At 56.9% G+C, this 25,423-nt stretch overlaps 1 protein-coding gene across 9 annotated transcripts; it reads right to left on the bottom strand.

Moving 5' to 3' along the window:
- Positions 1 to 2,475: 2,475 nt before the first annotated feature.
- On the bottom strand, positions 2,476 to 25,185 carry SMPD4 (sphingomyelin phosphodiesterase 4). Of its 9 annotated transcripts, none has more exons than XM_058532063.1 (21): positions 25,071 to 25,184; positions 22,998 to 23,081; positions 21,442 to 21,528; positions 20,411 to 20,553; positions 20,184 to 20,259; positions 19,493 to 19,601; positions 19,340 to 19,392; positions 18,612 to 18,763; positions 16,489 to 16,621; positions 14,108 to 14,179; positions 10,777 to 10,863; positions 7,780 to 7,925; positions 6,936 to 7,026; positions 6,546 to 6,646; positions 5,764 to 5,927; positions 5,069 to 5,274; positions 4,494 to 4,727; positions 4,091 to 4,222; positions 3,776 to 3,904; positions 3,291 to 3,647; positions 2,476 to 3,190 (listed from the first exon to the last, which is right to left on the bottom strand). In XM_058532063.1, the coding sequence occupies exons 1-20, from the start codon at positions 25,143 to 25,145 to the stop codon at positions 3,318 to 3,320; spliced, it is 2,604 nt and encodes an 867-aa protein (XP_058388046.1). In that variant the 5' UTR covers positions 25,146 to 25,184; the 3' UTR covers positions 2,476 to 3,190; positions 3,291 to 3,317. The 9 variants fall into 9 exon arrangements, with proteins under 9 accessions (XP_058388046.1, XP_058388048.1, XP_058388045.1 ...); XM_058532065.1 differs by adding an exon at positions 24,631 to 24,767 and having other exon boundaries at positions 2,476 to 3,647; positions 25,071 to 25,138; XM_058532062.1 differs by having other exon boundaries at positions 2,476 to 3,647.
- Between the last annotated feature and the right edge of the window lie 238 nt (positions 25,186 to 25,423).

The following is a 25,423-nucleotide window of genomic DNA, read 5'->3' as shown; positions in this document are numbered from 1 at the left end:
CCCAATCCTTGTCTGTGCATGTATAACTTAATTTATCCAAGTTCATATTTTGGTTCCTGGGAGGTTACGAGCTGGATGTGTATATAACAGGTAGAATAAGTATTTGCCACAATGTATTTATTGGGCAGCTACTATGCTGCTGGAGCTAGAAAGATGAGTAAAATACCCTGCTCTTCCTCAAGGAGCAAATACACCAGTTGGAGATTCAGTCACAATATTTATTTTTCCGCATCTTGAAGGAAAGCAGTGGTAAAGAAGTACCTCTCTTTTATTTGTGGAGTGTGGGGTAAGTACAGAGGGGGGCACTAAATCCAACCCGGGAGGAAGGGTAGGTGGGTGAGCGGTGGAGGGAGGGTGAGGAGGTCCTGACTGGATGGGAGGAAGTCAGCTGGCTGAGGAGGCAGGGGGACTGAGCAGACCTTCAGAGACCTGGCCTGAGGACCAGGGGACTGCATCTGGCTGTGTGTGGTGAAAACAGCACCCCTTTTGCCTGGAAAGGGGAGCACGGGAAATCAGTGCCCAGCTGTTGGGGGCCAATTGAGGCAGACAGCTGGCTTCACCCACCTTCCTGGGTTGCCTGGAACACAGATCTTAACGGGGAAGATTTCAGAGGCACAGACTCAGACCTTTCCAGGTGACGTTCTGTAGAACACAGCATGCTCGGGATATTACCAGATGCCACTAGATAAACGCTGAGGAACAGCGTAGCCTGAGAGGCTGGTAAGTTGCCGGGGCGAAGCCTCAGAACCATGGAGCTGTGGCTACTGTGCCCAGTACTGCCAAAAGGCCTTGGACCATGTGGTCTGAGAGGTGTCTGGATTTTGCCCTTTAGCAGCGGTAGGGATGGTGACCAGATGGCAGAGAGTCGAGGTGTGAGTGGGAGTGGAAGTGGTAGCAGAGGACACAAATCACCCTTGAGGCTCCTGGGAGAGGGGAAGAGAATGGCATGGCAAGGACTCCCGTCCGCAGCCTGACCTCCCCTGAGCTGGGACAGCAGCCTCTCCCCTTGGATGTCTGTTTCCTCAATGTGTCCCCTTGTCCCTCCAGCTGCTGTGACTCCAGGACTCGTCCCAAAGTCCACGCCCAGCCACCTGAGCATCCTTCCGATTGTACTTTTGCCTCTGCTCTTGGCCCCCATTCCTTGCTCAACTCTGCAAGAGAGTCCTTTGCAAACAACTCAGGATCATTGTCAAGCTAAGATCCCCACTGCCCTCACCTGGAAGCAGCTGGTGCCCCAGCTGCCCACTCTGCTCCTGCCTCCCTGGGCACCAGCCTCTCCGGGCAGTGGGCTGTCCTTCCCATGTGCTGTCTGCTCTTCTCCAGATACCACATCCCAGGCCCCTTACCACTGGACCGTCCCCTCCTTGACCTTACCATTCTTCTCTGCTCTTTATGACTTCTGGGCTCTGCACCACAAGGTCCCGGGGCAGTGGGTGGTCCTGCCTGTTCCCACTGTGTCCCCAGCACAGCTGAGGTGCACACAGTAGGTGGCTGTTTCACAGTTAATGGATGTGTGGGTGAAGTAGAGCATTTCAATTTTGCTTTTTAGGGTGCTGAAGAGTGTTTTCAGGTGAAGAACAAAGAGCACGAGAGAAATGTGGATGAGAGTGGTGTGTGGGAGACGAGTGAAGCCATGGAGAGAGATGGAGGGTCAATGGGGACACCCAATCCTCATGGGCAGGGGAAAGAGTCACGGGGAAAGAGTACCATTGCTATCTGACTTGAGACCATCATCTCACAAAGTGTGTTCACGTCCCTTCTCTTGACTTCGAGTCTGGTAACAAAACCTTGTCATCTGTACGATGCTCACCTGGGGCTGGTCAGTGCAGCTCAGTCCCCAGGTGCACAGGCATGACCCTCTGAGCTTCTGGAGCCACAGAAAATGTAACACGTGTCCTAGGATCGTCAGCTTTTCATATTGAGGCCAACTCTGACCTGCTGAGAAGGCAAAATCCGCTGGCTCAGCCCCAGCTCCAGGACTGTGCTGGCTGAGGCCCACTCTGCCCACCCTCTCCCGGCCACTTCAGTGTTACACCCGCCTTGGTCTGTTGCCACTATAAATGAATGCACTGTCTGTCTGGGTGACGACAGGGTAACCAGTGGTCTCTGCTGTTCCTGAGTGTTCAGGGGATCTTGTAGGTGACTGCACTGGAGGCTGAGCCCAGGCACCACAAGACTCAGGAGGAAGAACGGGTTTACTCAGATCCGTGGTCGGTTACCAATCTGGTCTGATTTTTGGTCACAGGCCCCAAAATGCTGTTATTGTGAGTTTACATCAAAATACAAAGCCCCACATTTACAGTTTGAAAACTTAAAAACAAAAGCAGGCTTGGTGTAAAATTACCATTGAGACATTGTTCTTTCCAGTATGTCACCTATGTGGTGAAGGGAGGTGTTCCAGACCTCGGGGAATGATTTCTGACAGGGAACATTGTTGTGTAGCGTGAACATTTAGGCATTATCAAAAAGTTCCCATGTCTTTGAGCACTGAATTTTATTGAAGATACAAACAATGCTTGGGACCGTCTTTGGCTGTACACCAGATGCCCAGATGCGGCGTCCCCGCCACATCCTCTCCACCCACAGGTACGAGAGCCTTGGACGAGGTGGGGGTGCTGGGCGGCCGCTGAGCCACGGGCTCACTGGCTCGGGGGCTGGAAGGGAGCCAGAGGTGGAGCACTGTCCCCCGAGCACCTGTGCTCCTAGAGGATCCTTTCTCCTCAAAAGGGAATCATATGGCCCAGCCTTGGAATCACTGGGAGAACACACCAGCTGAAGAATGACCCTGCTTTGCCAAATGTGGCAAAATTTAGCTTTAAATTTAAAATTAGGAATCAGAGAACCATCATCTAATTTTCTCAGCAATCTCTTTTAGGGTCTTTGATTCTTCCCTGGAGCCAGAGGCTGAGCTACCGTCCTGGTGTCACCTGGGGACAGGAGACTCACGCCACACACTGCCCACCTCAAGGACAGCGAGGACAGAGGCCAAAGGCCCTCCCGGGGATGCACTGACTGCTGAGCTTCACACGGCTAAACCCACAAATGGCTAAAGAAGAGACAGGCCTTGAGAGCCACTGCACTGCGGGGCCTCCAGCTGAGGGGAGAGGCGAGGGCCTGGTGGTCAGGCGACTTGTGACCCTTTGATGCTGTGCCCTTCTCATTTCAGATTCTCTTCCAGATGGTTCCACAGCTGTAGGAAAACATCCTCTAGAAGCTCAAAGGTGACTGGGCTCAGGCTCAGAGGTGGCCTTCCAGGTGCAAGGGAGGGGCCGTGTGGCCATCCCACTGACTTGCCCAGGGACATGGCCAGCCCACGGTCAGAGCTGGTGCAGCTTGGCCCGCTCGGTCAGCAGCGTCATGGCCATGGCGTAGAGAAGGTAGCCCAGCACAAGGAGGAGGGTGCAGGGCAGGGGCCCAATGCAGAAGAGAGAGGCCACAAAGAAAGCCAGCAACAGTGACAGCAGTGTCCGGTAGCTGCCTAGGAAGCGCAGGCTGAGCCTGGGGCCTGGGGCACGGCTGGCCGTGTGACCCCACTGCACAGGGCTCAGCAGGTGCCTGTCCCCCAGCCCGGGCTCTGTGAGGTGGTAGCGACAAAGGCTGCCGAGGAAGTCGGCCCGGGAACACAGGGCTGCCATCTGGCCTGCAAACTGGAGCACACACAGAGGCAGGGGGAGTGGGCACAGGCGGGGGCTGCACTCTCCCCTGGGCTCTCCCCAAGGCTACAGGATGGGAAGGGGACACGGAGGCGAGGGTCGGCCCTCCCGCCCACACTCACTCTGCAGTTGATGGCGGAGGACAGCCGGAAGAGCAGGCGGACCAGGCCGGCGATCTCGTAGCTCCGTATGGGCTGCAGCTCCCTGTCCCCCTGGTACTCGATGTCAAACCTGCGCAGCCCGTTGATGATCTAGAAGCAGCAGGAGACGCAAGCCCCAGGTGAAACCCAGGCCATGGGCAACCCAGAAAATACACCTCTGCTGACGACTCAGAGAAGATGTCTCTGCTATGGGGGTGATGGGGAGATGAGGACAGGCCGGTGGGACCAACAGCCATGCTGCATGCAAAGCCAGACCCCTCCAGGATGTAGCCTTACCTGGTACCGGCCCAGGGGCGTGAGGATAAGTCCGTCCTCACCCACAATGCAGTCTGGGAGCTGCTTCTTTCCATTCTCGTCCTGAGCTGTCCCCAAGGCAAGCGTGAGCTGGGCGAGCTGGGCCTCGCTGAGCTGTCAGAGAAAGCCCTCTTGTGAGGCAGCAGCCGTTTCTCACCTCTTTCAGCTTCAAAGGGGAGGGAGGAGACTGGTGCTCAACCCCCGGGCCTCTAACAATGACAACGAGGGGACCCAGATATGACACTGAAGGTATGGGCCTGCACCTCCCACGAGATGAGCCCGTGTGGTGAGAACCACACCAGGTCCTGGTATGTGGCTGGTGCCAGCCAGGCAGCGGGTGAGGGCCGCCGGAGCAAACCCTGGGAGGGGAGAGCACGGCTCATACTCGAAACATCTGGCACAGGTACTCCAGGGCCTTCTCCAGGTACTCATCCGTCTTGCGGACGCTGTCCTGCCCCATCTCGTCCAGGTCGTTGGCCAGGTAGGAGCTGTTTGTGTCCACGGGGCAGAAGCCCAGCCACGACAGAAAGGAGTGGCCGGCTACGCTCTCCCCACACTGGTCAGAGATGGACTTGGCGGTCTGCTTGGCCTGCGTGATGAGCTGAGCCAGGCGCAAGACCTGTGGGGCAGATGGGCAGGTCAGCCAGCACTTGGGGGGGCTGCCTCACAGCACCCAGCCACCAACAGATCGGTGGAGAGGGCCAGGAGGGGCGGCTTCTGCGTGATGAGGATTTTTCAAGACTAAGATGTATGTTCTAGGTGTGGAAAATTTCTAACAAACACTGCCTTTACTATCACAATACATCAGATTTCACTGAACAAAAAGGGGAGGAGGTATAGCAGCATCTACTCAACACCCAGCCCTCCTCTTCTCCTTTCCGAGATACGCGGCTCGTCCCCGGCACGCTGTCCCAGAGCCTCGGGACACCCTGTGGCCCAGCAGAGCCCCGACTCACTCACCAGTGTCCGGACCTCGGGCCCGAACATCGGGGTGTACTTGCAGTCCTGGCCCTCCAGGCCGTAGACGTGGCTCTTCACCTTGAATGAGGTGTCAGTGATGGCCGGTGGCCACGAGGACAGGAAGCTGCCGGTGAACATGGGGGCTGTGAAGACGCGGTGCTGGCGGTGGGGGATGACGAGCTCAGGCTCCAGGAACAGCTGCTCGCCTGCAAGGCAGGGCCCAACCCTGGCTTCAGCTTCCAAGGGCACAAAACACCCAGCTGCCCCTGACAGGCTTCCTGAGCGCCTCTGAAGGTTTCTTTCTGAGTGGGGTGACTGCGTGGCGTGGGGCCCCCACCAGTCTCCACAGGAAGGCCAACTCTTGCCAAGAGGAAGCCAGAGAAAGCAAGGCCTAACACAGCCAGCTAAGACGACAGTGTGACAGGGACCGAGATCGCCTCCTGATGCCACCACCAGGATCACCAGGGAGACACAGCTCAGAGCTCTGCTTCCCCTCCCGCCAGACACACCTGCAGCCACCAGCCCAGCACCACCAGGGGAAGGAGGGGAGCAGCCAGGCTCAGACAGTCAACCTGCCACTGTGTGCCAGGGCTCCGCAGAACACCCTTTGCTGAGGCCACCCACAAGCCCATGTGGCACATGCAGGGTGCGTGGGTCCCTCTCTAACTGCTGCTTGCTGCCGGCTAAGGGCTTACCTTTCTGGATCATTTCAGCCAGGTTGGGCTGGGCAAAGACTTTGGCCACTCGGAAGACCATGAGTGCGTTCTTGGGGCTGACCAGGTCAGTGCGGAGTGCGCGGCTCAGGAAGCCCACGAAGAGCTTGGTGTACATTAGCAGGTTCTCCTGCACAAAGGGTGCCCTGGGGACCGAGAAGTGCATCAGGGGCCAGACTTCCTTCTGGAGGCAGGGCTGCACGGGCCCTCGCCCCATTGCGCCCCCGCTCTTCCTTGGGTTCCAGACTCTCCCTGGCCACGACCTCATGGAGGTGTCACAGACGGTGGCTGAGGGGGCCTGGGGTGCAGGGGAGGAGGCAGGACAGAGGCAGGTGAGACTAGGCCCCCTGAGGATGAAGGAATCCTCCACAGGATGAGGCCCTTTCCAACAGGATCCAGGCCACCGTGGCAGAGTTGCTCGGGCACCAGAGGGGTGCACAGAGGAAGGCGGTCAAGAGGAGGAGGTGCCAGTGGCAGCCAGGGGTCAGCTGTGAGATGCTGGGGAGGCGGTGGGGGTGGCTACCATGCAGAGAGCTGGTGAGCAAGGGTCTAGAGGTGGTTTGGGGGTGAGCGTGAACCATACATCTGGGATGATAACGGCAAGGGGACAACTTCCAGGGGAATTCCATCCCAGGGCCCAGGTGAGACAAGCCAGGGTCAAGGAGGGGGCGGCCCGTGCTCCCACCCTGAGGGACTTCAGAGAAGACCCTCAAGAGGCCCTCGAAGCAGGTCCCCTCGGGGGAGGGGAGGGCACCGGGGCTCACCATCTCTCCGACACACACCGGGCCTGGCAGTCGCTGCTCTGAGCCTGCTTCTCAGGCGCATATCTCCAGGGCTGCAGGTAGCTCAGCCACATCTCCAGGACCTGGGGAGACATGTGTGCCCTGAGGGCCAGGGGGCTGGCACTCAGGTGGGCTATGGGCTGGGGCTTTGGGCCAAATCCTTATGTGGCATGGAGCCGGCCCCCTGGAGGAGCTCAGGTGAGCAGTGGTGCGTCCCTAGCTACGCGGCTTCGGCTCTGCCACCTGGTTCTAGTCTCTTCCCATGGCCCCCAAGAGGGAACAGCTGATTCCCTCCCATGTCCACCCCACAGGAAGTCCCTCATCAGGGCACACGGAGGGCAAAGGTGAAGGTGTGCCAGGGCCGACACTCACGGCTCTGAACGACGCATCCAAGGGCCAGTGGCCGAAGCAGTGCTGGAGGAAAAGGTAGAGCTTCTGCTGGACAAACCTTGGGACAGCAGCCCTGCAGCAGAGAGGGGAGGGTCACCTGCTGTTTGCAAGGGTCGGCTTGAGCAGGGGTTGTGCCGGGCATCCCCTGGGACTAAGGCCTCCTATTTTAGCCCCATTCTTCAGAGGGAAAAACCAAGGTTCAGAGAGGTTAGGGAACGTCCCAAAGACACACAGCACACATGCCTGATCCAGCATGGCTCCTGTGCGCACCTCAGCGTGGCCTGCCCCACGCAAGTCGCCCACTCTGCCAGCGCCAGTGGGCCTGAGAGTCAGGCCACCACTCCAGCCTTCTCCTGACAGGGGGAGGAGGAGGGAGAAGCGTGGAGCGCGGTCTCCAGTGACCACTGAGCTACCTGCTGTGGGGGCACTTCCAGCCCGCTGGCTTTCCTGGGTGCTCGGGGACACTGTCAACCAGAGCTCCCCCTTCTGCTCAGGGCTGGGGAGGAGGGACAAGACGGAGCAGCAAGACGGGCCTCTGCCCAGCCAGCCTGGCTCTTCCCACTGAAGGGGGCCTTCCCTGGAGGGAAAGGCCACCGCAGCCGGAGAAGCAGCCGGGCGGCCCCTACCCCCTCTGGAGCCAAGACTCTGGGGGCCTGAGGGGAGGTGGTGGAAGACAGACCCAGGAGGGGTCAAGGTGACTTCCCGCCTGCCCCACCCCGCAGAGCCTCACACGTCCCGGGGAGGGGTCACTGTGGGCAACACATATGTGTAGGACAAGGAAGTGGCAGGCTGGGGACAGAGGCCCTGCATACAGCCCGGTACCCACCGTTTGAATTCCTCCAGGGGGCTGGCGGCGTGGGAGTGAGCAGAGGGAGAGAGCTGCTCGGCCTTCAGGCTGTGAGAGAAGGCGTGCAGGCGCTTCAGCAGCAGGCGCACCACCAGCACGTGCTCCTCGGTGGGCGTGAACGACTCCTAAGGTCGAGGAGGGAGTGGCGTCAGGACCCAGGTGGGTCTGGGGGAGGGCTCCTGGTGCCCACAGTGCTCAGCCCCCAGGTCTGACCCTGCTCAGCCTGGGCCCCTCTCTCTGCTTCCCTGACAGGAGGGGGGCCGGGCTGGCAGCAGGCCCGCCACCAGGGTGCCACCCGCACCTGCACCCTGCAGACGTGCCACACCCCGCTGGGTGTAACTGCTGGGTCTGATGGAGACCTGCTCAAAGTGGCGAAGTGCTTGGCCCAGCGCCTGCTGTGCCCCCTGGGCTGGCTTCCTAAGACAGACACATCTGGCAGGTGCTTCCCTGAGTGTTGCAGACCCCTTTCCTGTACCCATTGTGGGTGACTCGGGTCACTGCTGCCCATCTGGGTCCTCAGGGTCCCCACCTCCTGGCCAGCTGGAGGAGGAAGAGTAGGGGCCAGGGCACGCCAGCATCCCACTGTGATCTGGACTCGGGGTCTCCTGCCCACCTCCCAGGCATGTGCAGACAGCTCACTGGGGCCCACGGCTTCCCTTTCGGGTGAACCACTCCCCAGTTCCTTTGCCGCCGCAACCCCCACCCTTCCACCTGTCCCCCTCCTGGACCCCGCATGTTAGGGGCTCAGCCCAGGACAGCCCTTCCTCCCTTGCTAATGGACCTGTGGTCAGTACCACCCCCAAAACAAGCGAACCCTCAATCTTGTGAGCCAAACTTTCAATTCACAGAGTCCATGAAGGATCTCTGAGAGGAAAGCCTGTGTGCTGGCTGTTCAGCGATGGAGAGCGGGGGGGGGGGGGGGGGGGGGGGGGGGGGCGGCGGCAGGGCACCTGAGGAAGTGGTAGATGGCGTCGCTCCCAGCTCTGGGGCATCCACACCGACACACTCCTCTCCCCCTTACCCCAGGCCCCTGGGGCCTCCACAAACTTGACGGAGGAGCTTTTGGTGGCCACATCCAAATCCCAAGCAGTGCTGAGGCTGGCACAAGCCACTCCTCCTGGCACATCCAGGGCACAGCAGGACTCTCACAGGCCCTGAGCAGAGGAGGTCCCCCAATGGGTGCTAAGCCCCTGCCCTGGCTCCGCCACTGCCCATGGCCCCATCCACTCAGCTCTGTCATGGAAATGCCTCCACAGGCCCAGGCAACACACCCCACAGGTAGCTATATCTGGGACGGAACTCCGGAGGTAGTTTTCTTCTGCTTATCTATATTTTTAAGTCTTTGTGCAACGAATTTGCATCATTTTGAGGAAAAAAGTATGAGATATTTTAATAAAAATAATATTAGAAGGGTATTGAAGACTGTAGGGCACCAATGCCAGGCTGTGACTCCCCATCGGGAGCCTTCCCCTCTCTCACTCCTGGCCCCTCGCCCTGACCCTGGCCACTACCCCTTCGTGTCAGGGGAGGTGAGAGCACCAACTTGGAAACAAGGACCCCCTGCCCCATCTACCCTCACCCTTCTGTGGTGTTGCTAGAGAGCCAGACTCCCCCCACATGGCCCCAGCAACCACCCTGGAACCCTCTCGGGCTATCTTATCTCTAGGTTTGTCAAGTCAAATCTCTTTTCTTCCAGCTCCCTGCCCTCCTGAGCCAAATCCCCACGGGAGTCTCTGGCCACAGCTGCACGCGGCCTCCTTCCCCTTTTAAGGACCCTTTCCCAAAAGCCGCAGCGTTTCTCTCTAGGCCTGGCTCTCGGGAGCTCTGCATGCCCCTCCCGGGGCTCTCAGCTCTCCTGCCGTGGAGGTGGAGGCAGCCAGATGCTTCTCCAGGGACCCTACTCTTAGCCAAGTGAGACCCTCCCCAACAGAGGCCAGAGCGACACCCACTTCTGTGCCCAGCCCGCCCACACCGGCCCTTCTGGACCATTCCCTTCCCTCCTCACGGCAGCTGCTGCTTCTGAGCAGGAAGCCCACTGTGTGCTGTGCTCACCATCCCATCCCAGCAAACGTGATTTCTCATCTTGTTCTCAAGGTCAATGCTGTGTGCTCCCACCCAGGGTGAAGGGACAGGCCCCCAGCCACGGACATGATACCAGATGCCTGATTCCGTGGTTCCTGCCCAGACTTCCTGGCACTCATCTCACGAATCAAGGAACTACAAGGTTGTTGGCCTGAAACACCCCACAGCTCTGAACTCCACTCCACTGACCTCGAGTTTGTCCACACACTGGTCATTTCTGCCCAAGGAGACCACAGTCCCCATGAGATCACTGCCAGCTCCCGTCCACCTCTGGAGGACTCCACAAGAGGCCAGGTTCACAGGAGAAGGCCGGGCCCCAGATCGCCCAGGGAAAGACAGCCTCTCCGGGCTGGGGGCCGAGCCCCGTGTTCTCCCCACTGCTCTGCCTCACGCACGGGCTCGGGTTGGCAGAACTGTACCCCCCAAAAGTCCCAGGGCCTCCACACCTTCGGTCAGCTCCTGAGTACCAGGCCTGCACTGCGGGTGAGTCAGGCCACTGCAAAGGCCGCACCACTTCACTCCCTCGAACTAGGACCAAGCACAGAGCCCTCCAACACTGGAGAACTTGTGACACCTCAGCTGACTTATTGGCTTATAGCTTGGCCAGGTAGATTCAGTGACCCCCCAGCCAGCTGGGGTCATATGCCTCGCTCCCTGCCACATGCTGCACATCCCAAACCCAGGCTAGTCTGCAAAGCTGGGGGCTGGGCCAGGCTGAAGGCTGCCCCTACGTCTCCCGCCTCACACGTGTGGGCCTCATTCTGCCTGGAACTGGTCTCTGAATCACCCCCAGCCGGGCCCCTGTCAGACCCTAGCTTTACCGCTGCCCTGACGTTAGCTCCGTGGCTTACACCACGGGCAGGTGTGAAGGGAACAAAACAGAGCGGCCAGTACTTGGTAGGCGTGGAGGGCCTGGAGGCTGGGTTGGGCAGGGCTGCGGAGGGCGCTGGAGACACTGAGTCGGTAGTGGAGAACCTCCAGCTGAGAGACAACAAAACAGAGGCCAAGAGAAGAGGGGGCAGAAGAGGGGCGGGGGGACAGGAGAAGGGAAGGGGAGAGTGGGGGGAGAGAGAAAAAAGTGAGAACGGGCCCAGAATTAAGGAGAGAAAACAAAAAACAAAAACAAAAGCGGTCAGTGACAATCCAACAACCACAGTGCAGCAGCCTCAGGCCTGGAGACACCCCCTCAGCGGCCCAGACAGAGCCCCGCCCTCCTGGTGGGCCAAGCCCAGCCAGGCCAAAGGTGGGGACGCTCCTCCACCTGCCAGGCAGAGGGATGAGGGACAGACAGACCCTCAAGGTCACCTGGGCAGCCCCTCAATGTCGCTGGGGCCTGAAGACCTCTCCAGCTCCCTGAGGTCAGCCAGACCCACTCTCCTTCCAGAGGGTCCTGCCCTCCCCCAACCCTGATCGCAGTGCGCGCAGTGCATGCACGCTGCAGCCCGCCAGGAGCCCAGGGGCCTCACTGGGACATGCTGCTGGCCACCAAGGCCCGGAACGCCCTGAGGCTCAAAGAAACTTCTGAGGAGCCAGTTCCAGACGGAGGCCTCTCTGCCCAGGAAAGAAAAATATGTAATTTATTGGACTTTCCTGGATTGTCCCCATGAGAAATTTACCAAATCGGTACATGATGTGATCAATTCCTGGGTCTAAGATCCAATCAGTGTCCCATCCTGAACCGTTCTCTCTGCCTGGGGCCTGGTTCCCAAAGGCAGCACAGGCTCACCCGATGTCCTCCACACACCACATTCCAGAAATGGTTGAAGCGGCCCACTCATCGGTTCTAACTCTGGGAAGACCAGCCTCTACCTCACCAGGGCCCCCACCCTCCAGATACACAGAGCCTGCCATCAGTCCCAATGTCAGAAGCCCTCGAGAACCTGGCCGGGGCCACACACACCCAGAGGCAGCTGGAACCCTGAGGCTGGGACAGCCCGGGACAGCGGGGACACCAGCTGAGTGGCCATGCTGTCTGGCTCCACCCCAGGGCCCTCAGGCCTCCTCCCTGCAGCGTCCAGGCCTGCTGAAGCAGCCCCTTCAGCCAAGTGCAGCCCAGAGCCGGCCCGGCACACATCCTGCCTGCGAGGGCCATGCCTCCCGCCCGAGCAGCATGCCCCACCAGGCTTCACACAGGACAGGTCAGAGCACGTGTGCCAGACTCTGAGGAGACAGGCACAGCCAGAGTCACGCAGAGCAGGCCGGGAAGGAGCACAGCAACGAGGTGTCGGCCCTTCCCAGCCTTCCTCCAGCCAGACCCGGGCTCAGCTGCAGCTCTCAGTGAGTGATCAGGCAGCACACGGTTCCCCCGTCGGGTCCCTGCCCCTGCCTGCGGGAACACAATGCAGGCCCCACAGTGGCCTGCAGGGCTGTGGCCGTCCTTACTGCCCATGGGCCCCTCCAGAAACCCCATTCAGGAAGCGGGGTGGAGTGGGGGCCTGGGCCTCTAGGGAGCGAGTATACACTGGATCCAGCCATGGACCCTCTGTGGGACCTCCAGGAGCTGCACTTCCTGCATCCCTAATCCACGAACAGGGACCCAGGGCTACGCTGGGACTGGCAAGGATCCCACACGGCGCAGTGCAGGTCTGAATAAACAGTAAGGGGCCTCGGATGAAACCGACCTCTGAGGCCGCCTTTCCCAGATTCCCACATGCCCTGTTTTCTCAGGTTTTGTTTTTCTGCCTCAATAGGAAGCAAAGGGCAGAACCTCTCTGGGCACCTGGTGGGGCCTTCACAGATACCCCCCACTTCCAGTCATTCTGAGCAGCTCTCACCCGCCCCTTGTTCTGGCCAAGAGGAAGCAAAGGTGGTGGAAAACGGGAAGGACCCCGCCCTGCCAGGCACAGCCTCCTGCACCTTCCCCATGCAGACTCAGAATCCTCCCAGGAGACAGCCCAGAAGGCCTTTCTGGCTGGCAGATCTACTGCCAAAAATTAAAGTGGGCGTGGTTCCACTGGCTCAGAAGAGAGAAAGAGCAGACAGGAAGGGAATGCAGCAAAGTGGCCTCTGCAAGCCACATGCATAGGGGCTAAGCAAGGCTCCCAGGAGCCCAGGGGAGAAGCCTCTACCCCCCAACTACCTGTGCACCGGCCAGGTACATGCAGCAAGTCTGCTTGGAAGCAGGAAGGCAGGGCAGGGGCTCTGTGATGTGAGAGGTCCAGGATGGAGTCCCCCTCACTCTCCCCTCCTCTTGTGTGATGCCAAGGACAGAGATTGGGGTGCTCTGCACTTTAAGAGAGCAGTGGTGGGGGCTGCACCCCAAGCATCCACACAGCAGAGCACTGGGGTCGCAGAACTGGTGGCCAAGACTCTGCAGCAGGAGGAGAACCAGCGCTTCTCCCAAGAATCAGAGGACAAACTGCAGGCTGCCCTTCTCAATTTTAACCCAGAGATCCTTAATTCTTAAGGGAGCCCTCGAGAACTGTATCTGGCAATGACAAAAGCCAAGTCTGAGGAACAAACTAGTGCACAGAAGCCGTGGACTGCAGAGTTACAGGCCAACGCTGCTTGCAGCAGGGCCCAGGTGTGCGGGATTGAACCGCTTCATGGAGAGGGAATCTAAGCGCCCATCCCGCCACTTACTAAGTGGACACAACTGTGCGACCCTGAGGAGTCCAGCAGGCAGCAGGGACAGCGACCCCAGGAGGGTGCCAGGGACTCAGCTGCCTCCACGCCTCTGCACATAAGTGTGCTGCCCAGCGAGGGAAGGGGGAAAAGGCGAGGAGGAGACAGGCCAGGCCGCGTGCAGGAAGGTGTCAGACCCCACCCACCACAAACACAGCTGCGCGCCGATCCTCTGGAGGAAGTGGAGGGCAGCGTGGGCCCCAGGGTGGACGGAGGCTGCCGAGTGCCACCTCAGCGGGAAAGCAGGAGGCACTGAGATGGTAGAGGGGACAGACCCGGACGTGACTCCCAGAGGCATCTCAGCTCCTCCACCTCCAGAGCAAGAGCACCACAACCTCATCCGTTCCCGCTGCCAGGGACGGGGCTCTGGGAGTAGCACGGTGGGGACCTCAGAGAGGACAGTCCTTTAGCCCTCAGGGCGCACACCCAGCACAGAACAAAAGCCACCTGCTGTTCAGCAACTGACTGAGGGGTGAGGGTGGGTTTCTGCTTCCCCTTATCCAGCCCTTGTAAACCAGCTGTGATCGAGGACAGGAAGCGGCAGGTTGACCAGGCACCAGGGTTGGAGCAGGAGATGGGGAGACAGACTGTGGCAACATACCTTGGCGTGAGGGGACTGCATTTTTTGGTACATCTCCAAGGAATAATGATGAAGCCACATTTCAACAAAAACCTGCAAAAGAGCATCAGCTGCTCAAATGATTTTCCACAAGGGCGTCAACACCATTCATGGGGAAAAGGACAGTCTTTTCAACAAACGCTGCCAGAAAACAGGATCCCCACATGCAAAGGAATGAAGCGGGCCCCTTACCTCACACTATGTACAAACAATGACTCAAAGTAGAGCAAAGACTTAAAAGTAAGAGCTGACACTATAAAACTCCTAGAAGAGAGCACGGGGAGACAGCTTCATGACAGTGAATTTGGCAATGACTTCTTAAATATGACTCCAAAAGCAAAGGCAACAAAGGAAAAAAAATAGACAAATTGGACTTCAAGAAAATTAAAAACTTTTGTGCATCAAAAGACACTATTGACAGAGTAAAAAAGCAACCCATGGAATGGGGGGAAATATTTGCAAATTATGTATCTGATAAGCAATTAATATCCAGAATATACATAGAAATCCTAAAACTCAGCAACCAAAGAAGAAACAACAACCCAACTCAAAAATGGGCAAAGGATTTGAATAGACATTTCTCCAAAAAAGACAAACAAGTAGCCAATAAAGACACGAAAAGACGCTTAACACCACTAATCATTAGGGCGATGCTAACCAAAATCACAATGAGATACCACCTCACATCCATTAGGATGGCTATAATCAAAAAAACAGAAAATAACCAGCACTGGTGAGGATGTGGAGAAATTGGAACCCTCGTGCATTGATAGAAGAAATGTAAAATGTTGCAACTACTGTGGAAGACAGTATGGTGGTTCCTCAAAAAATTAAACGGAATACTGGACAGTCCAGCAATTCCACTTCTGGGTACATACCTCCCAGAAATTGAAAGTAGGGTCTCGAAGTGATATTTGCATATCTACGTTCATAGGAGCATTATTTTCAATAGCCGAGACGTGTAAGCGACCCAAATGTTCATCAACAGATGGATAAACAAAATGTGATATATTCACACAATGGAATATTATTCTGAGACATGCTACAATGTGGATGAACCTTGAAAACACTATGCTAAGTGAAATAAGTCAGTCATAAAAAGACAAATACTGTGTGATTCCACTTATCTAGGCACCTAGAGTAGTCAAATTCACAGAGAGAGAAAGTAGACTGGTGGTTGCCAGGGGCTGGGGGAAAGGGGAATTGAGGAACTGTTTTTTAATGGGTACAGAGTTTCAGTTTTACAAGATTAAAAAGTTCTGGAGATCCATTGCAACAATGCAAATACACTTAACACTACTGAACTGCACAATTAAAATGGTTAGGACGGTAAATTTTATGTTCTGTGTATTTTACCACAATTCCAAAAAACTTTTTTAATTTAAAAAAAAAAAAAAAAGCATCAACGTTTCAGTCCAGGAAACAACTCTCTGGTTCTGCCCTGTAGGCCCAGGTCTTGGTCACCTGCCCTCCCCACGGGCTGGCAGAGCCCAGAGCCCACATTTGCTGTGAGCCAGCGGAAGGACCAGGGCCCCCTTCTGTGAACACGGTGATGATTCCAGCTGTCCGACCTCCTGGTGCTGCTACAACAGTAACAAGGAAGCCTCAAAAAGCACAGCAACCCACACACCACGAGTAATGTACAAGGTAAGAGGGACCGAATCCCATTTTATCCACATTCCAGGTGTCGGTAAGCAATGCTCTTGGTTATCAACTCAGCCCCAGAGTCCAGGCTCAGAACCGGCCAAATTCCTCCGAGCCGGCCGAATTCCTCCGAGCCGTGCTGGGAAGAGACAGATAGGCCTGGGAGGCGGCCAGCAGTGTGCTGCGGGAGGGAGCCAGCCCAAGCCTGAGGCAGAGTCTGGAGCCCACACGTGGCAGACAAGAGGCCCTGCCATCTCCTGTTTGGATCCTCTGACACGGAAGGGCTGGGGGCGGCTGCCTGATGACCAAGGTGAAGGCTTCGAGGGCCCTCTCTGCTCAGCATCATAAGAATGCTGCTGGGGCAGGGTTTACACCTACACAAGGATCACAGGAACCATCTCCATCGACATAGGAGTGGGTCAGAGAGGCGGGAGAGCATTTACATGGATCCACTGGAAACTAAAAGACTGGGCAGCAATTACATCACCATGAGAAAAAGAAAACTCTGTGGACAGGGAATCCTGGGATGAAAAACACGGCCAATGACATATAAGTTAGACCAGTGGGTAAATTTCTTGTCTGTTTTCTAAACGTCACAGCAGGAAAATACTAACAATTTAGAACCATCCCCGGGATGACGGGTAGTCTTTAGGCCTCTGCCCCATGGGGTGGAAGGTGGCTGAGCTGTTTATTTGGAAATGGAAGCAGAGAAGACTCACCTGGAGCAGAGTTTCTGACCTCCAGATCTCGTGGGAGGCAGGATCTGCATTCACAGATGTCTGATGAGAGATGTGTCGCTTCAGAAGGCTGGTGTGGTGGAGGCCGTAGGAAGCGAAAGGCATGGCTGGTGTCCTGAGGGAGACAAAGAAACAGGCCTTAGGTAGGGGCTCCTGCTGGCATAACCAGGGGCGGTCTGGACATCAAAATCAACGACAGCGGTTAACGATTACAGCCTGTTGAATCACACAATGACCCCCAAGTCCGTGTTGATATATATAAATAAATAAAAGAAGTCTTCCTTACCACAGAGTGCCCACTAATAAATGCAAGAGTGATGAAATCAGAAAATCATCACTTGGCAACCAGCCTATTAATAACTGATCTGGCCGAGGATCATCAAGGGATGCAAACACTAGCGATAACTGCATACTCTCAGTATATTTTCCCACTAAATCCCCCTTGTTAATTAATTTACGTACAAAGTACTTATTTAACTTTACAGCAGGAAAACCTGGCCAACACCCCTTAGCCCAGTGATCAAGCTAATGTCCCCAGTGATGGGGTACAGACAACCTGGGCCACGGCTGCAGTGCTCCTCCCAACAACATCCAAGCTGGGCCTAATCCCGAGGAAACACCTGAGAACACATACCCAGGCTGCATGCTTTACAGACATCAAGGTCAGGAAAGACTGAGGGGCCATTCCAGACTGATGGGCACTAGAGAGACAAGTGCACACAGCAAGTGACCCTGCACTGGGTCCCAGCCAGGCAGCGGACATTAGGGGGGTAGCTGGTGAAACCTGAGTGGGGTCTGAGGATTAGATGGTGGCCTGGTGGCAATACTAACCCCCTGACTTGGATAGAAGTGCTGTGGCTATGAAGCAGACTGCACTCGCTTTTAGGAAATACACTCTGAAATGTTAAGAGGTTATGGGGCATCATGTCTGTAACTTACTCCAATGGCCCAGAAAGAAACCTATGCAGATAAACAGAGAGAGGACAAAACAGTTCAGAAATCTAGGTGAAGGTCTCTAAAAGTTCTTTACGTTGTGTCTAGCAGCTTTTCTGTAAGTCTGAAATTATGTGTTAAAACAAGCAAACAAAATTGGGTCCAGAAAACCACTTGGCAGCTGAAGTCTGCCTTGGAGAGGGCATGACCCTGGCCCCCCCCAAGTCCCCCTTCTCGGCTGCATCATCATCAACGTCTGGGCAGCCTCTCCCCACTTCTGTGCCCCACCCCCCACTCTCCTCCTTTCAATTCCTTTTCCTTGGGGACATCTGTCCACACGGGAATTTGGGGAGATGGCATGGCACGTGCCAGCAGAGGGGTGGCCAGCACCTGCAGGAAAGACCCTGCCTGCAGCCTCCCAGGGAGGCGGTGGGTCAGCGAGGTTGAGGAGGGGTCAGAGCAGCACAGGCGGCGGCTGCCGGGGCAGGAGGGTCTCTTGGGGAGAGTTGGCCCAGAGGTCCCACGTTTAGGGTGCATTAAGGCCCCAGTTCACCCTCGGGCCGAGGCTGGCTGCACACTCCCCTCCTGCATAGTGCAGCCGCAGCCCAGCCTGCTTGGACTGGCACAGAAGGCTCTTCACCCCAGGGCCTCTGGTTCAGGCCAAGACCTGGTGCTGGAGCCCAGAGAGATGCCAACTATTCTCATTTGTCCACGGGTCGACCTTCCACGGCCTGCCCACAAGTCCTTTCTCTCCAGAACCATCGGCCTAGAACCATCAATCAGCTCTCAGCTTCGTGTCCCCCGCCACCCTGCTCACTGCCTCCGTGTGGGGCTTGGGTGCCGCGAGTGGTGAGGGCTGCTCCAGGTAGAACAAGCCCATTCCCACACCAGAGCCAGGCCTCGTCAATGCGACCACAGGACCCAATGGTGCGGGGATGGCTCCTGAAAACCAAAACACAGAGGCCTCCCTCACCCCGCCCTCCGGTCTGTGCTAAGGCAGCTTAGGTTGGGGCATCTCAGGCATAAGAAAAACTGGGGAGCCCTGGAAAAAGAGGGGCACCACTGTCCCCATAAGCAATACCCACCGACTAGGCCACTGCCGCATGGAAGGGCCAGGCCTTACTGGCTAACAGCAGGCACAGGCCACCTCAGGCACCGGCCAAGAGTCTTACCTGGGAGCTGGTGAGGGGCTGGGCACCCCTGGACTGGAGGAGAGTGGGGGGAGCACGCTGCCTTCTGTAGGCAGGAACCATGATAGGTACCTGTCCACCAGCATGAAATAGGCACAGTCTGAAGTTCGAATGTGCAGGGCCCCAGGGAGTGGCTGGAAAATGAAACTGACGTTAGCATGTGGCTCTAGGTGTCACCCTAGGCCGCTGACCCCAGCAACTGCAGGCTTGACTCATAACACAGGGAAGCCCTGGGACGTGGACTGCGTCCCCGAGGCTGGCCCACAAGCAGACAGGGCAATGTCAGAAAAGCACCCACCACAGAGGGCCTGACTAGACCCCTCAGTCCTGCTGGCATGTGAACCCCCGGGCACCTCCACCCTGCCCCCATGCCCAGCAATCACATTCTGTGGGAAGCCTCCCTGACGGCCACTTGGGGTGCCCAGGTCACCCCACACTGCCTGTTAAGTCAGCCCAGCAGTCTGTGGTCCTCACTAAATGAGGATGGCCTGAAGGGCAAAGGCTGCAGCAGGAAGGAAAAAAGGACCCAGAGAACGGAGGTGGGAAGGGAAAAGGAGAAATGGAAGACAAGGAAAGGTCGACCGCCGGCTCTCGGGCAAATCCAAGCTCCCCCTCCTCTGGGTGACAACAAGAGCCCTGGGTCACGGCCCCCCACCCTTCACGGGGGGCTTTGGTGAAGCAAACTGTGCTCAGTGGCATCCTTTCTGTACCTTTTGAGTGATGAGGCTCAACGCAAAGAAGAACAGGTAATACTCAAACGGATCTGATGGCAGCGTCACGGGCAAACGGCAGGGTTGTTGGGCCACCCCCCAGCGCTGCGCTGACCACCACAGCCTCCCACCCTTGGGGTCGACAAAGGATACTGAGAGCCAGGTTCAGGCCAAGGCCCCCTGTGTGGGGGAACTGGACCTTGTTGTGGTACAGAGGGCTGTCCGGGAGCACGCGCTCCTGGATGGACGCCTTCACAGGGCCCTGCGGGGAGAGGGAGGTGGGCTCGTGGGCAGGTTTCGGCACGGTGCCCCACATGCAGTGCAGCCCTTTGGGAAGGCCATTGAGGAGACCAGCACATGGACCCCACCCATGGGACCAGTGCTGCCTCTGTGTAGTGCTTGAGCAAAGGAGCCTTCACTTAGAACCCCTCATATCACACTCATAAAGATCCGCAAACAGCAAGGGCAGCAGCTGTGCACACTTCTGACCTAGCTAGGTACTTGATAAATCCCATCTCCTTTGCATTTCATACCCACCGAGCAAGTCACCCCTTAATTTGCCACTGCCAGCCTGGAGACTCAGAAAAACAAAGTAACCAGTCACACGGCCCCGCTGTCACCAGGCAGCATGGCGCCTTCCCCACTGGCAGAGTTTGGAACGAACTCTAAAGAAAAAGCACCACTGAAGTTCCAACACGTGGTGCCTCCTGAGCCCTGAACAGACGCTGTAGCATTCTCCCGCCTACCGTCACAGCCCCTCTGTGCCCCCGCCCACCCACCACTACTGCAGCCGCTCTGTGGGGCTCTGCCCCAAGAATGGCTCTCACCACCACAGCTTACTTACAGGCAGGTAGGAGACAGGAAAGTCAAACTTATAGTCTTCAGCTTGAAGTTTATAAACCAACTTCATCATCGGGCCCCTGAACATGAAATTAAACCAACAAACACAGGGCAAATGAACTACAAACTATCTTGCTTTGATTGTTTTTTAACTTTGAGCAATACAGTGATTTAAAAATGGCATCACCACGAGGAAACATCCAGCCCCTCTCAGGTAACAAACCTACCTACCCAGGGTCTAGAAATTCCATCGCAATGCTGTACTCTACAGGGCTCACACGTCCCTGTAAGCAGCGGAGGTTCCAGCCGATGAGGACGCCATCCAAGCTGCCGAAAATGCTCTCTACCAGCCATGGGAAGATGGCGTGCAGCTCCTGAAACAGCGTGCTGATGAGCTTCGGGCAGGCCCGCCGAGGACCAGAGCCCAGTGCCGGGCTGTGTGCCGTGTGGGCCTCCCACCCCAGCTCCAGTCCTGCACCATGTGCTGCCCCCCTCCCTCGTGGGCCCTGCACTCTGAGGATGTCACTCCCTGGTTCAGAGACCCATGGGACCAGCCCGGCACCCACAGGAACCTGATGCAGCAGTGCCAACAGGAGGAGCAGCTCTGGATTCTTTCGCTGTGGTTATGCGGCACAGCGAGCAGAACTGCTCACACGTCGGCCAGTTAACTAAGTCAGTCTACGATTACAAGGCTTTTAAAAATGTCAGAAACTTCTGATCTGAAGAGAGTTTTATTAAAAAGGGCGGCAACATTCTTTCTCAGAGTGAGCCCCTGAAACCATGACTTACTGCCATTTGGTCGTAACTCCTTGTCCAGACTGGCTTCCCGGACTTACACTTACTATCTGACAATTCCAGGTGTGATGTAAATACATATTTTCAGTATTTACATCAGGGTTTCTCAGCCTTGGCACTGTTGACATTTTGAGCTGGACACTTCTTTGTTGTGGGGGCTGTCCTGTGCATTGTGGGATGGTTACCAGCATGCCTAGCTTCTACCCACTTGATGCTGGTGGCACCATAGCCATGTGACAACTAAAAATGTCTCCAGACACTGCCAAGTATCCCTGGTGGGATAGAAGCATCCATGGTCGAGAAGCCCTAATCTACATGTTCACATGTTTAAATGTGTCTATGAACATGACAGTCACACTACTAGGTCAGGCTTCTGTGTAGCGCAGTGCTCAGACATGGGAATCAGTAATAACGTTTTTCAAGGAGCGTATTCGACATGCCCCAGAGAGACACTAGCAGAGATGTACCTTTGCGGGAAAATCCTCAATGACTTTAACCAAGTCTTGGCAGCGCTGTGCAAAGGGCTTATTTGTAGAGTCAGCTTTCAGGCTAGCCTAGAGGACAGAGCAAATTGAAAAAATCACAAGCATATTCGCATTGCAGCTTTTGCTGATATTCTGGCTCGATTTGTAAAAGAAATTCAAGTGCTAGGCAGGAGTTAGACACAGACCATTAGCCTGATTCTCCAACACCTCATCCACCAGGTCATGTGTGTGTCAGTGGCCTAAAGGATGCTACCAGAAAAGAGGCGAGGTCCTATGCTCTCTAGATGAGCGATGCTCAGGCTTGCTTCCCAGCACCCTCCCTCAGGCAGTCCCAGTTACCTGAGACAACTGCACAGTAGCAGAGCAAAACTGACTTCCACCCAATCCACAAGCAGGTGGTCAGCTGCAGGGTCAACCTTGCAGCCAGGAGAGGACCCCTATGGTGTAGGGCACCCCTCACAGACCACAGAGTACTTACCCAGTGTGCACACGTCAATTGGAGATTTCCCACAGGACTGACCACCTGTGATTTCCCCCACTGTGATCACCAGTGAGAATGCCCAACAAAATGAGGGTGTCATTTGTTGTCACTTAAGCCCTCTTAACCACAATGTCCTTTACTCAGTAGATAATGAACTTACTGAATTCATCACCTTAAGAAACAAGGCAGGCTAAAAACCACAGATGGCGTCAGCCAAGTGCTGACGTGAATCATGAAGGTGATGGAGAGAAAACACTCAGGACAAGAACTAAGGGAATGTATCCAAGGCCATGGGGTGCGCGGAAAGCACGTATGTATCCTGACTCCATGAAAAAAAGAAGCCTCTGTACAAATGGACAAAGATCAGGAGGAAATGCCAGAATTTTAACCAAGAGGGCTTTCCCAAGGCTATCTCAGGCCTTGTCCACCTCCAAACAGGGGTAGAGTCCACGGGGCTCAGTCAGAGGCGGAGACCTGGGTTGTTTATGCCATGGGGCAGATGTGCTGGCTCTAGAGGGTGCACTGAGGAAGAATGTCCTTCCAAATAAATGTTACAAAAAGTATCTTCTGAGAGCTGAAATTAGAAACTTTCATCACTGATATCTGCCTCACACATAACTTCTCAGGATCACGTTTACTACTTAATGTACAGTTCTGGTGGCCCCCAACACAGCAGTGTCCCTCCATTTTTCACTGATGACAGTAATGATTATTAGAACACCTCACTTTTGTGTAAGGAATTACAAGACACAAAAATTTAGATGTACATCCTTTTCACTTGCTCTTCCTCATACCCTGGGAACTAGGAAAATGGCATTTGAATCAACTCCTATTACAGATGAGAAACCCAGGGCTCAGCGGTTGAGTCAACCCAGGGTCCTGCACCAAGAGGAGGCAGAGTCAAGCCTAAGGATTCTAACCCCGAGTCCTTGTTACTTCCATCACATGCCCCAAAAACAACCACTGGAGAGTTCCTGAAGCCCGTGGAAAGCACCCTCCAGGGTCTCAGCTACAGAACCATCATCACGCTGACACTCACTCATGCAGCTGGACTCACCAGTAGGAAGCTGGGCTGCTGCAGGTGAGGGAACGCCATGGCAGCCTCCCGTGGAGAGTTGGAAATGGCCGGCTCAGGTGAGCACTGTGGAAAAGCAAAGAGGACCTCTCGCCACCCGCCACACCACAGAAACTGCCTCGCTTCACAGTGCCCAGGAGAACACGTGTACAACTCAGCACACACCGCTCTGCCAGGCCCATGTTTCACAGAAGTGCTGTTCTGCAGTCCACACTGGCCAGCCTCTGAGCCAGGTCGTGGCAGGGAACACTTGGTAACACTTGGTATCGCTTGTACAGCACTCGCTATGAGCCAGGCCCGGTTCTAAGGCTCTCCACACACTTCTCATTTAGTCCCCGGTGGTAGGCAGAATTCTAAGGATACCCCTCCAAGATTCCCGCGCCTGGTTATTCAATCATACACTCATCTAGGCAGTGCCGTGAAGGGATTCTGCAGACACAAGTCAAGTCTCAAGTCGGTGGACCATACGATACAGAGCAGTCCTGCCTGACAGCCAGCAAGGAAAGGGGATTAGTTCTACAACCCCAAGGATCTGGATTCTGTCAACAACCTGAATAAGCTTGGAAGCAGATTCTTCCCGAGAGCCTCCAGACAAGAGCAAAGGCGGCCAACACCTCGACTTCAGCCTTGTGAGACCCTAAGCAGAGAACCCAGCCAAGCCTGCGCTTCTGACTAGACAATTGCGAGATAATACATGGAGGTAGCTTTAAGCTGCCAAGTTTGCTAAGCAAGAATAGAAAGTCCATCCTCACCACAAGCCTGCAGGGTCAGCACAGATGAGGAAATGGAGGCCGGGAGAAGGTAAGTCACTTGCCCTCACCCAGCTGGCAAAGGGCAGAGCCAAGACTCAAACACACAGACCTCCTCAGGACTCTCTCACGGAGACAGGTGGACACGTCTCCTCTGTCTTAGCTGCGCTGAGAATGAAGGAGGGGTGAGCAGCTCCCCCAAGGGAGCCCTGGAGGGAGCCGTCAGAAAATCAGGACCAGCTCCCAGATTCCTCCCTCCGCACCCCGGTCAGACACGGAAAAGCCCCCGACTCGGAGTGGGCAGAGAGGAAGCACGGCGAGTCACGGGCTACCACCGACGGCTTTCCTGCACAGCTCTGCCCACCGCCCGCCGGGAGGGCGCCGGGGTGGCAGCTGGCGGTGGACGCGGCTGGGAGAGGCCGGGGCGCGGAGGCCGTGCAGGCGACTGCGAGGCGGAGAGGAGACGCGCGTCTCCGCCACTCGGCAGTCTGGACACCCCCCGGGCCTTCTCAACGCTTAACCAGCGATCACCTCAGCTTTAAGGAGGACTTCGGTCCACGCCGAAGTCCGGAGCCCGGCGGTCACGAGGACACCGCGCTCCTCCAGAACGACCAAGGCGGCGCCACCTCCAGACCCGCGGGCAAAGGGCGGAGCCTCGGAGAAGAGGGGCGCGCACCTCCTCGCTCAGAGCAGCCGCAGGGCAGCGGCTGCAGGAAGGAGCCCAGAGGCGCCCAACTGGGGGCTCTCCCTCCCCGCCCCGCGGTCCGACCCGCCCGGCCAGGCCCGCCCTCCGCTCCCCGCTGCGCGGCCCCGAGCGCCCTTCCTCCCGCCGCCTCCACAACCGCGCCCTCGCGAGCGGCTCCCACCTCGTCGGGGGTTCTTCCGAGAGCGGCAGCCTCAGTCCACGCCGCTCGTGCCAAGGCCTCCCTCCGGCTGCTCCGGAGCCGAGCAGCCCCCACTGGGGCTCACAAGCGGCCTGGGAAGAGAGCCTCGGGGCCCCGTCCTACGGATGAGGAAACTGAGGCTCGGAGAACTCGAGCCCCACGGGGAGGAGGGCTCGGCCGGGACCCACACCGCTGGGTGACCCGAGGCTCAGCTTTCACCCCGAGCTCCCTTCCGCCGGCCCGTTCACGAGCGTTAACCGAGCACACGGGGCGGGCGTGAGAGGCGGCAGGAGGGCGCGGCCAGCCCCGGGCTCCCCGCCGGCCCAGCCCGGGGCTCGCGGAGGAACCGAGACGGCTTCGGCTGAGGTTCGGGGAGGCCGCCAGGACGCGGGGCGGTCCCGCGCGCGGCTCCCGCCACTCACCTGTGGGGTCCACGGCGTCGCTCGCCTCACGGACGGAGGCCACCATTCGAGTACCGTGCGCCGAAATGTCGTCATCAAGCTGCGCGAGGAGTCACGCCCCTTGGCCTGGCGGGAAACGCGCTGCAACCATTGCGAGCGTGGGGTTACTTCGAAAGGCGCGTGCGCAGAACGAAGACCAGCCGGGTTTATGGCTGCCACCTCTGGCTGCGCGTGCGCAGGGGCAACAGCTTCGCCCCTTAGGCCTGAGCTCACGCACTGTATCCACGGCAAGGACTGCGCGTGCGCGTAATGAGAGGCCATTTATCAGGGCCCGCGGGGCGTGCCCGGTAGTGGGGAACCGGTGCAGAACGATT

Source organism: Diceros bicornis, chromosome 35, assembly GCF_020826845.1.
Source record: "Diceros bicornis minor isolate mBicDic1 chromosome 35, mDicBic1.mat.cur, whole genome shotgun sequence".
Taxonomy (NCBI): domain Eukaryota; kingdom Metazoa; phylum Chordata; class Mammalia; order Perissodactyla; family Rhinocerotidae; genus Diceros; species Diceros bicornis.
Note: the sequence above shows the minus strand (reverse complement) of the source record. Positions and strands in the feature narration are given on the sequence as shown.

Excerpts from the sequence above, each read along its gene's own strand:
- SMPD4 (XM_058532062.1), bottom strand. The coding sequence starts at position 25,145 with ATGACGACATTTCGGCGCACGGTACTCGAATGGTGGCCTCCGTCCGTG. Across the intron at positions 21,529-22,997 it reads AGCAGCCCAGCTTCCTACTG|GCTAGCCTGAAAGCTGACTC; the intron begins GTGAGTCCAGCT and ends TCTGTCCTCTAG. Across the intron at positions 16,622-18,611 it reads AGCCCCTCACCAGCTCCCAG|GACACCAGCCATGCCTTTCG; the intron begins GTAAGACTCTTG and ends TGTCTCCCTCAG.